Source organism: Chiloscyllium plagiosum, unplaced genomic scaffold, assembly GCF_037043375.1.
Source record: "Chiloscyllium plagiosum isolate Xiang-an unplaced genomic scaffold, Cpla_swu_hap1 HiC_scaffold_4, whole genome shotgun sequence".
Taxonomy (NCBI): Eukaryota; Metazoa; Chordata; class Chondrichthyes; order Orectolobiformes; family Hemiscylliidae; genus Chiloscyllium; species Chiloscyllium plagiosum.
This window is the reverse complement of record NW_028270142.1, coordinates 72,545,878-72,561,038: the sequence shown is the minus strand read 5'-3', so window position 1 is coordinate 72,561,038 and position 15,161 is coordinate 72,545,878. Positions and strand designations below refer to the sequence as shown.

General features: G+C 41.9%; 1 protein-coding gene across 7 annotated transcripts in view; it reads left to right on the top strand.

Annotated features, from left to right (window-relative positions):
- Positions 1 to 15,161, top strand: part of LOC122549114 (uncharacterized) — a 226,083-nt gene that overhangs the window by 121,944 nt on the left and 88,978 nt on the right. For all 7 annotated transcript variants that reach the window (XM_087986363.1, XM_087986362.1, XM_043688409.2 and 4 more), the window contains one exon: positions 3,662 to 3,800. In XM_087986363.1, the coding sequence (XP_087842489.1) occupies positions 3,662 to 3,800 (139 nt within the window). The remainder of the gene's footprint in view (positions 1 to 3,661; positions 3,801 to 15,161) is intronic.

Genomic DNA, 15,161 nt, shown 5'->3' with positions numbered 1-15,161 from the left:
CAGGAAGGCGGTGCCGGGCTGGAGGGATTCGGCTGAGACAAGGTGGGGGGAGGGGGGATGAAGAAACTGGTGAAGTCCAAGTTCATCCCCTGTGGTTGGAGGGTTCCCAGTCGGAAGATAAGACGCTCCTCCTCCGACCGTCGCGTTGTTGTGGTTTGGCGGTGGATGAGTCCAATGACCTGCATATCCTCGGTGGAGTGGGAGGGGGAGTTGAAATGCTGTGCTACAGGGTGATTGGGTTGGTTCGTCCGGGTGGCCCAGAGGTGCTCTCTGAATCGCTCCGCAAGTAGGCGGCCTGTCTCCCCAATATAGAGGAGGCCACACCGGCTGCAGCGGATGCAGTAGATAATGTGGGTGGAGGTGCAGGTGAATCTGTGGCGGATATGGAAGTTTCCTTTGGGGCCTTGGAGAGAAGTGAGGGGGGAGGTGTGGGCGCAAGTGTTGCACCTCCTGCGGTTGCAAGGGAAGGTGCCGGGAGTGGAGGTTGGGTTGGTGGGGGGTATGGATCTGACAAGGGAGTCGCGGAGGGAGTGGTCTCTACGGAAAGCTGATAGAGGAGGGGTGGAAGGTGTGGCCTCCTCTATATTGGGGAGACAGGCCGCCTATCACCCTCACCTTGACCTCTTTCCACCTATCACATTTCCAACGCCCCTCCTCCAAGTCCCTCCTCCCTACCTTTTATCTTCTCCTGCTGAACACTCTCTGCTCATTCCTGAAGAAGGGCATGTGCCCGAAACGTCGAATCTTCTGTTCCCTAGATGCTGCCTGACCTGCTGTGCTGTTCCAGCAATAAAGTTTCAGCAGTTGAAATTTTGGTCATTGGTGACTGCTTGAATATTGGTAAGATTTTGGTGATACTACTTAACATCATGTGTGGGGACTTTGACTTGTTGCAGTTGATATTAACTTGATGCTTTGATTGAATGTCTCTTTCTGGTTATTTCCCCAAAACAGAAATTTGTGCAAGTTTTGTGATATATACTCATGGATTGCTACATTATCTGAGGAATTAGGAATGCAAACATCAGCTGGATAGCTTAGTTTTGAGTTTATAGTTATGGCATTGATGGAGCAGTTGAATCATCAGTACATAACTCCAGAGGAATTTTTACACTGTTGTTCTTTGGCTGAGGTAGTTGGCCTCCATAATCGCAGCCATATTCTTTTATGTCTGAAATAATCTAAACCAGTGAAAAATCCCATTCCCCCATCCCTTAATTTCAGTATGGTTCCTTGATGTCACATTTGGTCAAATGTGATATTGATATCAAGAGCAGTCTCTTCACCTGATCTCTGAGTTTAGCTCTTTTGTCCATCTTTGTATAAAAATTACATTGGGAACTGAATATTTCTGCCAGATCCAAGTAGATCATTGGTGGGTAAGTGCCAGTTAATAGCAACCTTGACAACTTTTGCTGATAACTGAGAGTAGGTCAAGGGGACAATAATTAGCTAGGTTCAATTTGTGGAGAGCGTATACCTGGATAATTTTCCAAATTTCCAGGTAGATGCTGGTTGTTGTTGTTGTATTAGAAGAGCTTGGCTAGAGGCATGGCTCCCACTGGAGCTACAAGTCTTCATGTATTAATTCAGTGTTGTTGGCAGCCCATGACCATGTATGTGTCCATTGAACACAGATTTTTCTTGCAGAGGGAATCAAATAGATTATAGACTGGACTGTTTGATGTTGAGACTTCAGGAGGAATCTGAGAAAATTCATGCAATCACTTCGCACTTTGAATGAAGATGTTACAAACACTTAAATCTTACCTTTTGTGTTCATGTTGTTAGACTCTGTCACCTTTGAGCTCGGAGAAAATAAGGTCTGCAGATGCTGGAGATCAGGAGGGAGGTTGGGGCTGAAGTTCAAATATGAGGTAAAGGTTGTGCACAGATTGGCCTAATCTCAGCAGTATTAGGGAATGTAATGGAGCCAGTAGCAAGGACCAGAGTTTTGACAAGGGTCCAAAATTAATGGATTCAGTCTTCCCAATATTTTGAGGAAATTTCTTCTCATCTAATAATGAATATTGGATAGGTATCTGAGAATTTAGCAACAGTGGAAAAATTGAAGGAGGTTATGAAGTGGGGCTGGTTGTTGTCATTGTCATTGTGAGAACTAATACTGTACATTTTGGGTGATGCTGTCATAGCTGGTTTGAGCCTTGAGGAACACCAAAATATACAGTGCAAATTTAATAGATAAGAATGGAACAGTGTGAGTGCACCCATCTGGACAACAGAGAGGTGTTGAAGGAGAATGGAATGGCTAACCGTGTCAGAGGGGGCAGCCAGGTCATGATGGTGAAGCACTGAAAGTTTACATCTGTTATAAACGCATAGGATGTCACTTGTGACTTTGAGCCATATACGTACTATGGCAGGAGAGACCCTATTGGAGGTTTCTATTATAGAGTTCCAGGAATGCTATGAATGGATTTGTGAGATGACAACATCTCCAAGAGTTTTAAAGAGAAAATGGAAATTGGAGATGGGACATTGGTTTGCAAAGTGTATGGGGTAATCATGATTTGGAAGAGCCAATGTTGGGCTGGGGTGTACAAAGTTAAGAATCTCACAACACCAGGTTATAGTCCAACAAGCTTATTTGGAAGCACTAGCTTTCTGAGCGCTGCTCCTTCATCAGGTGGTTAGGACAACCTGTTGGGCTATAACCTGATGTTGTGTGATTTTTAACTTTGTATGGGGTAAGGATTTTAGATTAGATTAGATTAGATTACTTTACAGTGTGGAAACAGGCCCTTCGGCCCAACAAGTCCACACCGACCCGCCGAAGCGCAAACCACCCATACCCCTACATTTACCCCTTACCTAACATTACGGACAATTTAACATGGCCAATTCACCTAACCTGCACATCTTTGTGACTGTGGGAGGAAACCGGAGCTCCCGGAGGAAACCCACGCAGACACGGGGAGAATGTGCAAACTCCACACAGTCAGTCGCCTGAGGCGGGAATTGAACCCGGGTCTCTGGTGCTGCGAGGCAGCAGTGCTAACCACTGTGCCACCGTGCCGCCCACAAATGAATATTGGATAGGTATCTGAGAATTTTCTTAATGGTGGAAGATTTTCAGGAGAGTATTGAATGTAAATATGTTAGATCACTCACAACTGCATGGAGTGAGGTCCAAAATTAATGGATTCAGTCTTCCCACTGTTTGGAGGAAATTTCTTCTCATCCAATACTGAATTAGATTAGATTCCCTACAGTGTGGAAATAGGCCCTTCGGCCCAACAAGTCCACACCGACCCTCCGAAGAGTAAACCACCCAGACCCATTTCCCTCTGACTAATGCATCTAACACTACGGGCAATTTAGCATGGCCAATCCACCAGACCTGCACATCTTTGGATAAATTGGATAAGTATCTAGTGGTCAAGCAGATGTGTGAAAGTGAGTTAGCCAGCTAATATGTCTGATAGGCGTGAACAATCTTGATATTTTATACTGTGGTCAGACAACAAAGATAGCTTGAGTAGAAAAATAACAAAACATTGATGAAAGTTGCAGAGGGACATTGTCTTCTGTGTCATTGCTAACTGCCAGAATTGAAGAACAAATGAACTTATCGTTGATATCCTCACCATAGCAAATCTTAGTAAGATTCCTTTCTGCATCTTATTTATCTTTCTTCCAGGTATAATGAACTGCTCTCATATCATCAGACACTGCAGTTCTTTGCTGCTCTGGGATTAAATAGAATGCTTTTAATCGCTGGGCTAATGCAACCAGCTGTGAAAGGGGAGAATATTTCTGAGGATTTTATGAGGAGACAGGTAAGCAGTCAATTTTATTTTCTGACATGGTAGGACATATTTATTCCTGAATGTCACTAATCCTTGAGTGTTATAAATCTGCTGTTATTGAAATCTGGCAAGATTGATGTCGCAGGCTCCAAAATTGCTGCTTTACAATTGTGTTTACACCTTGTTGAGCTGATTTCCATTGAAACATGATGCTTGATGCTTGGACTAATGATGAAATAAATGCTGAAATCAATTGCACAATTTAAAATTGTGCTGTAAAATTGGATAGACTATAGGTAAAGGAGAAAATTGAGAATTGTAACATGATTCCCATGTAATTCTGTATGCCAGTGCAGTAAGTAACAAAGAGACATAGTCATGTAAACTTGAGCTGTGCTTGGATTTTTGTTTTTAAAGCTCAGTCAATAGAGTTAGATAGTACAGAAACAGATCCTTTGGTCTAAACAGTCCATGTTGACCATAATCCCAAACTAAACTAGTCCCACCTGCCTGCTTCTGGCCTATATCCCTCCAAACCTTTCCTATTCATGTCCTTATCTAAATATCTTTTAAACTTTATAATTGTACCAACATCCACCACTACTTCTGGAGGTTCATTCCACACACAAACCACCCTCTGTGTAAAAAAAAAGGAATTGTTCCACATTTCTTTTTAAAATCTCTGTCCTCTCATCTTAAAAATGATTACTCGCTTTGAAATCCCCCATTCTAGGGGACAGACAACTGACATTATTAGCTGTCTCTGTAAATCTCATTTCTTACAAAATTCTATAAGGTTGCCTCTCAACCTCCTATGCTGCTTGGAGAGGAAAAAAATAATTATAGAAGTTTGATGGAAGTCTTCCAGAAACTGACCGAAAGTGCTGTGTCCTGTAAAACCATTCATTGGATCAGAAAATCCAATATATCGTTTTTCATTAAGTTACAGTTCAAACTTGAAGGTCACCTAATGTGTTATTCTTTTAATTTATTCTTGGAAAATGAGTACCACTAAGAAGGCTAGCATTTATTGTTCATCTCATTGAGTAGTTAGTGGCGAGTCTACTTATGGACCCACTGCTGTCCATATGTAGGTTATGTTTCCCACAGTTCTATTAGGGATGGAATTACAAATCTTGACTCGCTGATAGCGAAGGGATGTTGCTACAAGTTGTGATGATTCGTGATTTAGAGGGGCGCTAACAGGTCCTAGTGCTCCTGTGTATCTACTGTCTTTGTCCTTTAGGATGATTAAGAACACAGCTTCAGAAGGAACCAGGGAAAGACTTTCATTAATTATGACAGTACACTATATTCACAGTGTAAGCTACTGCACCTGCACTGGTAGCAGAGAGAGTGAATGTTTATAGTGGCTAGGAATTCAGTCAAGTGGACTGCTTTATCTTGGGTGATACTGAGTACATCTTGAGTGTTATTGAGCTCTGCTTCTGGCAGTTGAGTCATTATGGCACAGAGAAAAGCTATTTAGCTCATTGAATTCCTGCTGAGTCTCTGGAACTAACTGGATGGATCTGCATTCTATATTCCATCCTCAATTCACAAGTTCATTTCCCTCAAATTTCTTTTACAAATTATTAATTGTTTCCAGTTCCACTACCTTCATAGCAGTTTCCAAGTCATTTCCCACTTGCTGCATTTTTAAAAATGCTGTTTCTCACATAAGCCTGCTTCTCTTATCCAGAAACTTAAACCTGTATCTTCTTGATCTAATGGGAACAGCCTCTCCTTGCCTACTTTATTGAGTCTGTCTTGAACAATCCTATGAAGTCTTAATTCAATCTCTTTTCTCCCAAGAAAGATAATTTTCCAGTTTCTTCACCCAGTTTAGGAGTGAAATCTCTCATTCCTGAAACCATTCTGGTAAATCTTCTCTAAGATACTCAATTCTCTGAAAGTAGACAGACTGATGAGGGGAGAGGCCATTTTGGATTTGGTACTTGGCAATGAGCCAGGACAGGTGTCAGATCTCGCGGTGGGAGAACACTTTGGTGATAGTGATTACAACTGCCTAACATTTAACATAGCCTTAGAGAGGGAAAGGAACAGTTACCGAGGGAAGGTATTTAATTGGGGAAAAGGAAATTATGATGCTATCAGACAGGAGTTGGGAAGTACAGACTGGGAGCAATTGTTCCACAGAAAGGGCAGAGCAGACATGTGGAGACTGTTTAAGGAGCAGTTGTTGCGAGTGATGCACGCATTTATTCCTCTGAGACAGGTAAGAAGGGGTAAGATTAAGGAACCTTGGATGATGAGAACAGAGGAGCTTCTCGACAAAAGGAAGAAGGTGTGGAGGAAGCAAGGATCTAGCGCAGCTTTAGAGGATTACAGGCTTGCTAGAAAGGAGCTCAGAAATGGACTGAGGAGAGCCTGGCGGGGGCACTAGAAAGGCTTGGCAAATAGGATTAGGGAGAACCCAAAGGCATTTTACTCATACGTGAGGAATAAGAGAATGATCAGGGAGAAGGTAGGACCGATCAAGATTAGCGTAGGGAACTTGTGTGTGGAGTCTGAGCAGATAGGGGAAGCCCTAAGTGAGTATTTTGCTTCAGTTTTCTCTAAGGAAAGGAATCTTGTTGTGAATGAGAACTTTGAGGAGCTGGGATACAGGCTTGACCAGATCAAGGTTGATGAAGTTGATGTGCTAGAAATTTAGGAGAACATTAAGATGGATAAGTCCCTAGGGCCAGACCAGATTTATCCTACGCTGCTCCAGGAAGCGAGAAAGGTGGTTACTGAGCCGCTGGTGAAGATCTTTGCCTCCTAACTCTCCACGGGAGTCATACTGGAGGATTGGAAGCAGGCAAATGTTGTTCCTCTTTTTAAGAAGAGTAACAGGGAAATCCCTGGCAATTACAGACCAGTCTTACATCTGTGGTCAGCAAAGTTTTGGAAAGAATTCTGAGGGATAGGATCTATGACTATTTGGCAAAGAATAGCGTGATTAAAGGCAGTCAGCATGGCTTTGTGAGGGGCAGGTCATGCCTCACAAATCATATTGAATTCTTCGTGGAAGTGACAAGACAGGTCGATGGAGATCGAGCAGTGGATGTGGTGGATATGGTGTATATGGACTTCAGCAAGGTATTTGATAAGGTTTCACGTGGTAGGCTCATTCATAGAGTCAGAAAGGATGGGATACAGGGAGATTTGGCTATCTGGATTCAGAATTGATTGGCTGACAGAAGGCAGAGAATGGTTGTAGATGGAAGTATTCTGCCTGGAGGTCAGTGTTGAGTGGTGTCCTGCAGGGCTCAGTTCTTGGGCCACTGCTCTTCATAGTTTTTATAAATGACTTGGACAAGGAGGTTGAGGGGGTGAGTTAGTAAATTTACAGATGACACAAAGGTTGGAGGTGTCGTCAATAGTATTGAGGGCTATTGCAGGCTGCAGCGCGACATAGACAGGAAGCAGAGCTGGGCTGAGAAATGGCAGATGGAGTTCAACCTGGATAAATGTGAAGTGATGCATTTTGGAAGGTCGAACTCAAATGCTGAATATAGGATTAAAAACAGGATTCTTGATTATGTGGAGGAACAGAGGGATCTGGGTGTGCAAGTACATAGATCCCTCAAAGTTGCCACGCAAGTGGATAGGGTTATTAAGAAAGCATATGGTGTTTTTTGCTTTCATTAACAGGGGGATCGAGTTTAAGAGCTACAGCTCTACAAGTCCCTGGTGAGACCACACTTTGAGTATTGTGTTCAGTTCTGGTCACCCTACTATAGAAAAGATACAGAGGCTTTGGAGAGGGTGCAAAGAAGGTTTACCAGGATGCTGCCTGGACTGGAGGGCTTGCCTTATGTAGGAAGGTTGAGAAAGCTCGGACTTTTCTCTCTGGAGAGAGGGAGGAAGAGAGGAGACCTGATCGAGGTATACCAGATTATGAGAGGAATAGATAGAGTCAATAGCCAGAGACTTTTCCCCAGGGCAGAATTGTCGGGTACGAGGGGTCATAGTTTGAATATATTAGGAGGAAAGGTATTGAAGAGACATCAGAGATAGGTTGTTTACACAGAGTTATGAATGCATGGAATGCGTTGTCAGTGGTGGTGGTGGAAGCAGTGTCATTGGGGACATTCAAGCAACTTCTGGACAGGCACATGGAGAACAGTGAGTTGAGAGGTGCGTAGGTTAAGTAATTATTTTTTACATTAGGATTAAACCTCGGCACAACTTCGTGGGCCAAAGGGCCTGTTCTGTGCTGTATTTTTCTATGTTCTATGTGGTGACCAGAAGTGCACGCAGTATTTTAGCTGTAAACTAACAAGGATATTATGAACGATTTGCATAACTTCCCTCCTATTGTACTGAGTACTTCTTGAGTATTCTGTCCAATTCTTGACATTTCGAATCTAATAGATCTTCGTAGGAACTCATTGTCTGAACAATTTGACTTGAGAGGGAGAAGGGATCAGTGGAGCCTGAGTCTCTTTGGGTTCAGCTGGAGGAGAGGGAGTAGGGATCACTGGAGACCAAGTCTCTCTCAGGATCGACTGTTGATGGGGAGGAGGGTGCAGGAGACTGAGTGTTCTTGGAGTTCAGCTGGAACAGAGGGAGGAAGACCAGTGAAGCCTGGGTATCTTGAGGTTTAGCTAAAGGAAAGTAAGAGGAAGCAGTGGAGTCCATATACTCCTGGGGTTTGGCGGGTGATAGAGGAGGAGAGAGAGCAAATCTGGCTAGTAATGGGGAGGAGGGAACAGCAGAGATTGAGTGAATCTGGGGTTTGGCTAGAGGAAAGGGAAGGGAGGAACCTGTGGAATGTGAATCCTTCTTGGAGTTTGGTAGGTGATGGGGAGAGGGGAGCAGTGGAGCCTGAGTCTCTCTTGCCTTCAGCTGGTGATGGGGAGGTAAGAACAATGGAACCCTGGTGTCCCTGAGGGTTTTTTTGGTGATGGGAGGAGAGAGCAGAGGAGCCAAAGTCTCTCTTGAGCTGAGGATGAACGAATTCTAAACTACAAGAGAAATTGCTGAGTCAACTTAGAGTATCTGGAGTATCTGTGGAGAAAAAACAGAGTCAGCATTTCAGGTCCAGTGACCCTTCACAACCGGTTGTAGCTAGGAATGGTGGTATATCTGCTAAGACTGGGTGAGAGGTGGGGGTGAAGGGAAGAAGTAAACAATAGGTGGAGATGGAACCCAGAGAAAGGAATGGACAACAAGTCAAAAAGTGTGCTGCTGAAAAAGCACAGCAGGTCAGGCGGCATCCGAGGAGCAGGAGAGTTGATGCATCTGCAGTCCTCACTTTTTTCCAAAGGAATGGATAATGGTGAGCCAGAGAAAAGCAAAGATGTTAATGGGGCCTATTAGTGCATGAAAATGTGATAAAAACAGCCATGTGATGACAAGGCTTGGGGTGTGGGGGTGGCTAAAGGGCATGGAAGAAAGTCCTCACGCTCTAAAATGATTAAACTTGGTATTGAATTCTGAGGGCTACAGTGAGTCAACATTGAGTAATGGCAGATTTACTTAGAATTCGTGTTGATTTTCAATATCTTTTACCCTCTCATAGAGAGGTCTGAGGGTTTCCACCTGCAACACTAACGCTGGAAATCCCCTGCCCAAAGGGTGGGGAACAAAGAGAGTGTGCAAAAAGGGTAATTGTGGTGAGAGACAGGGAGGGAGAGAATGTGTGTGTGTGTGTGTCGTGGGGAGCATAAATGAGTGTATAAGATATTAACATTTTTGTAAAGTACTTTTAAAAGCACAGATTTTCATAGATTTATATGTTTTTATCTAGATGTACAACAGGTGATATTTAGTGAATGTGCTGGTTATAGAGTCAGAGACGTTTTCAGTGGAGAAACTGGCCCTTCGGACCAATTCGTTCATCCTGACCAGATTTCCTAAACTGAACTAGTCCTATTTGCCTGCATTTGGCCCATATCCCTCCAAATCTTTCCTATCCACGTGCCTGTTAAAATTTCTTTTAAATGCCTAATTGTATCTGCATCTACCACTTTAGTAGCTTGTTGCTTATACACGCCAGCTTCTGTGTGAAAAGAGTTGCCTGTCAGGTCCCTTTTCAATCTTTCCCCTTTCACCTTTAACCTACGCTCTCTAGGTTTGGACTCTTGTACCCTGGGGAAAAGACCTTGGCCATTTACCTCAGCTATGCCCTATGACCTCGATAAGGTCACCCCTCAGCCTCCTACGCTTCAGTGAATAAATTCCCAACCTCCCTAACCTCTGCTTAGAACTCAAACCCTATAATTTCTGTGACATTCTTGTAAATGTTTTTGCACCCCATTTCTAGTTTAGTAACATCCTTAGTCATGAAAATGCACTAATAATTGTGTTCCACTGTTCCTAACATCATTGCAAAATATATAAATGTATAAAATCCCAATGAGATCAGCAAAAGGATTTATTTGCTACTCAGGACAGAGCATTTCACACCAGGTTTCAGCAACAACTGAGAAAATAATGCTATTTGATACAAATTCATTTAACAAGAGCAATGGAAAAATAAATTTAATTTTTGCAACTTAAATGGTACCTTGCCAAACCCCAAATATGCACATGCTTATCACAATTAAGACAGAAACAAGATACATCTTTTATTGGCAGGATAAGAATATAGAGAGGTGAAATAAAATTCCAAAAATCCAAGGTCCATACCACACAGTGGAAGTTATTTTCACTCCTTTCATTCTTTTTTTTTTAATAGATATTTTTATTAGAAATTTAACATTTTTACAAGTTTACAAAAATAAACAAAACTCTCAGATATAAACATTGATATACAATTACCTCAAATATACAATAGCCAAAATTTGACAAAAAAAAACAAAACAACAAAAAAAACGAAAAGAAAAAAAAACAAACAAACAAAACTCAACTATCTACTAATCTAACCTACAACTAACCAGGGTGTATATTTAAGTCTCTTACATGCTCGGGATGTGTTAACATCAGATATGATAAAACCCGTATTCGTGCGGGATTCCTCCCCCGAGGGGCCGCGGACCAGTCAGGTTTGTAGTCTCAATTAAATAAAAGCCCTTGTTAGGATAGCTGAAATATCTGTATTTATGTAATTCAAAAAGGGCTGCCATATTTTATAAAATAATTCGGTCTTTCGGTGCACCATATTTGTAAGGAAGTCAAGGGGAATACATTCCATAATTAGTCTGTGCCAATTTGAAAGTCCAGGGGGGCCCTCCGCCACCCAGTTCATCAAAATATTTTTCCTTGCACAGAAAGAAAGAATAGAAAATAGTCTCTTCCCGTACGTGTCCAGGGAGGGAAAGTTCGAAAAGCCCAAGAGGAGAGATACAGGGTCCACTTTTATTTCCGTTCCTAAAATTTCTGTCAGGGTACTTGCTACTTTAGTCCAATATCTACGGATCTTATTACAGGTCCATAAGCAATGTACAAGAGTGCCCACCTCTATTTTGCATTTAGGACACATTGGAGATGCTCCTGCCTTAAATTTTGCCAATCGAACCGGTGCTATATGGGCCCTATGAAGTATCTTCAGCTGGATAGCCTGGGTTCTGTTACAAATAGTAATTCTTCTAGCATTTTCCCAGATATCATTCCACGTTTCTGTGGAGATTTCTAGTCCCAGATCCTGATCCCATGTTTTAAGCAGTTTATCCATATCTCCCGATACTTCATCATGTAGCAAATGATAAATATTACTGACGGAAGATACCCCCCACTGGTCGTAGGACACTACATTCTCTATCGGATTTATAAAGACTATCTAATAACGTAGTCTTCTTCTGTATAAAATCTCGAATTTGGAAGTATCGAAAGAGGTCTCCATTGGGTAATCCGAATTTCTGACGCAGCTGTCCGAAAGACATCAGGACCCCATCTTTAAATAAATCCCCGAGACATGAGATACCCCTGGATCTCCAGAGTTTAAAAGTGGCATCTGTTAACCCTGGTTGGAATCCCCATGCTCCCACTATCGGTGCATAGGGGGATGTTTTATGTGAATTACCCTCATTTTGCCGCATTATATTCCAAGCCTTGATTGTATTCAGTATTATAGGGTTTTTACAGTGATCTGTAATGATTTTCCTCTTGTCTGAGAATAAAAGGTTAATAAGTGGGTATTTTACTTGAGAAGCCTCGATGTCCAACCAGATTGATTGTGGATCAGACAAGACCCAATCAGCTATATAACTTAATAGGGAACTTAATTGATATTTCCTAAAATCTGGGAAGTCCAATCCACCCCTTGCCTGTGGAAGCTGTAGCTTCTTCAGCTTAATGAGGGGCCACCTATGGTTCCAGATAAAGGAACTCAGCCAGCCGTATAATTTACATAAAGCTGTCCTCGGCAGCATCACCGGAAGCATTCTCATAGGATATAGGAGACGGGGCAGGATATTCATTTTGATTAATGCTATTCTGCCCAACCAGGAAATTGGCAGGTCTCCCCATCGCTGGAGGTCCTGCCTTATCCTTTCCAATAAATACACAAAATTAGCCTTATACAACTGACCAAATACTGGAGTAATAAAAATGCCTAAATATAAGAAACCCTCCAGGGACCAGCGAAAGGGAAAAAGGGAACCGTCCGCTAAGCGGGGTATCACAGCAAGGCCACCCATTGGCATAGCCTCCGATTTTGAAAAATTAATTTTATAGCCTGAGAATGCACTAAATGTATTAATAACTTGGATTAAGCGAGGTATGGACATCAAAGGGTTACTGAGGAATAGAAGAACATCATCTGCATAAAGGGTAATTTTATGTTTACCTGTACCAATCCTTGGGGCCACTATATTAGGATCAGCTCGTATAGCTTCTGCTAGTGGTTCAATTATTAGCGTGAATAACAATGGCGAGAGGGGACATCCCTGACGGCAGCCCCTACCCACACTGAAGCTATCCGAGCCTAATCCATTGGTAACCACAACTGCTTTGGGATCACTATACAATGTTGAGATCCATTTGGTAAACACCTGTCCAACACCAAACCTCTCCAATGTGTAAAACAAATATGACCATTCGACCCTATCAAATGCCTTTTCCGCGTCTAATGAAACCACTACTCCTGGTATCTTTCCCTGATGACAAGATTGAATCATATTCAGAGCCCTTCTAACAATATTGGATGATCTACGGCCCTTAATAAACCCCGTCTGATCCTCCTTTATAATATGTGGCAGTATCCTTTCTAATCTCAGTGCTAACGTTTTAGAGAGGATTTTAAAATCTACATTTAGCAAGGATATTGGTCTGTATGATGTACAATCTTCTGGGTCCTTTCCTTTTTTAAGGATAAGAGAGATATTTGCCTCTTTCAGCGAAGGCAGGAGACAGCCCTGACTATATGCATAGTTATACATGTCCATAAGTGGACCAACCAGTATTTCTGTAAATTCTTTATAGAATTCAGCTTGAAAGCCATCTGGGCCCGGCGTCTTACCATTTTGAAGGTGCCTAATTGCATCAACTATTTCTTGGGGTGTAAGAGGAGCATTTAGGACCGATACTTGTTCCGGAGTTAGGTCTGGAAAAGTCAAATTTTTAAAAAATGACTGCATCCTCTTCGTCCTATCTTCACAATCCTGTGATTTATATAACTCAGAATAGAATGTTCTAAAGGTCGCATTAATCTTTTTATGATCATGAGTCAAAATACCCGTACTTTCCTTGATAGACATAATAGTCTGAGGGGCCTTTTTTTTCTTTGCAAGAAATGCTAAGTATCTACCCGGTTTGTCGCCATATTCATATAACCTTTGCTTTGCAAATAATATTTCCCTCTTAGCCGTTTGAGTAAGTGTAGTATTTAGAGCTGTCCTAAGAGCTGTAATCCTTTGCAATTTAATAATAGAGGGTCTATCAATGTATGCTGTTTCAGCCGCTTTTAAGCGGGCTTCAAGCAGACGCTGTTGTTCTCCCTTTAATTTCTTCTGGGTCTCTGAGTAGGAGATGATCAAGCCTCGCGTGTAAGCTTTGATGGTCTCCCACATCATTGACGGGTTGCTAGCTGTACCTGAATTAATTTCTAAAAAAGTTTTAAATTCTTGAGAGAAGTACTTTACAAATTTACTATCTTTCATTAAGAAGGGGTCCATACGCCAATGCCGAGGGGATGTCCCACTGTTCCTCGCCTTAGTTTCCATATATACAGCAGCGTGGTCAGAAATTGCTATATTACCTATTTTACAGGATGATATGGAATTTAAAAAAATTGAGGGGGCAAAAAACATATCAATTCTGGTATGACATTTATGTGGATTCGAGTAGAAAGAAAAATCTCTACCCTGTGGATGAAGACATCTCCATACATCTACTAATCCTAATTCTTTGTTCAGATCCATCAATTGTCTAGATCTGGGAGATACTCCTGCAGTACTCTTGGGAATCCTGTCTATTTCCGGATCCATAATACAATTAAAGTCTCCCCCTATAATTATATGACGGGCATCAAAAGCCATCAATTTTGAAAAGGCTTCCGTTATAAATTTAAAGGGGTGTGCCGGGGGGCAGTACAAATTTAAAATCCCATATTCCTCTCCATTTATGAGAGCTTTAATCAAGATATATCGTCCAGATTCGTCTTTTATCTGCTTTAGGATTTTGAAAGGGAAATTCTTCCGAACAAGAATAACAACTCCCCTGCTTTTTGAGCTAAAAGAAGAAAAAAAGGCCTGATCAAATCCGCCCTGTCGTAATTTCAAGTGTTCTTTATCTGACAGGTGTGTCTTCTGTAGGAGAGCTATATCAACTCTTTCCTTCTTAAGATTTGATAATATTTTCTTCCTTTTAAGTGGCGAATTACTCCCCTTGACATTCCAGGTGCACCACTTAACCGATTGATCAACCATAATCCTCTGGGCCAATCCGAGACCCCTCGGGAGGGGGAACCCTATCCAGAACATCCCGAGCATGGAACATGTAAAATTTACAAAAATAAACCCTCTTTAATACACCCACAACAATACAGTAAAAAACTATTTCTAAATAAAAAAAATATAAAACGTACCTAAGTGGAGACTTTCCCCCTTGTTCCCAGGGGGCATCACTTCCTCTCCAAAAATCCCTCATATCCTCTCCCAACCAATGCCCCACCCTTGACCCAGGCACTCCTCAATAAAATGAGGAAAATTCAAATATAATACAAAGCTCGAGTTAACAGTGAGCACCCCACCCCGACCCCTACCAACACCTGGGTATATTTGGTAATGTTAATACCATATATAAACATATAACTATAAAATTACCAGTTCAACAAATAATAATTAAATATGATAATACAAAATAACGAAGGGAAAAACAACCCCGCTCCTAAAGACAGAGGTAAAATCGAATAAGGTAACCACCTCCCCCCACCAACATTAACCAAATCCCCCAGCTTATATATACATATATATACATACACATACATATATATATATA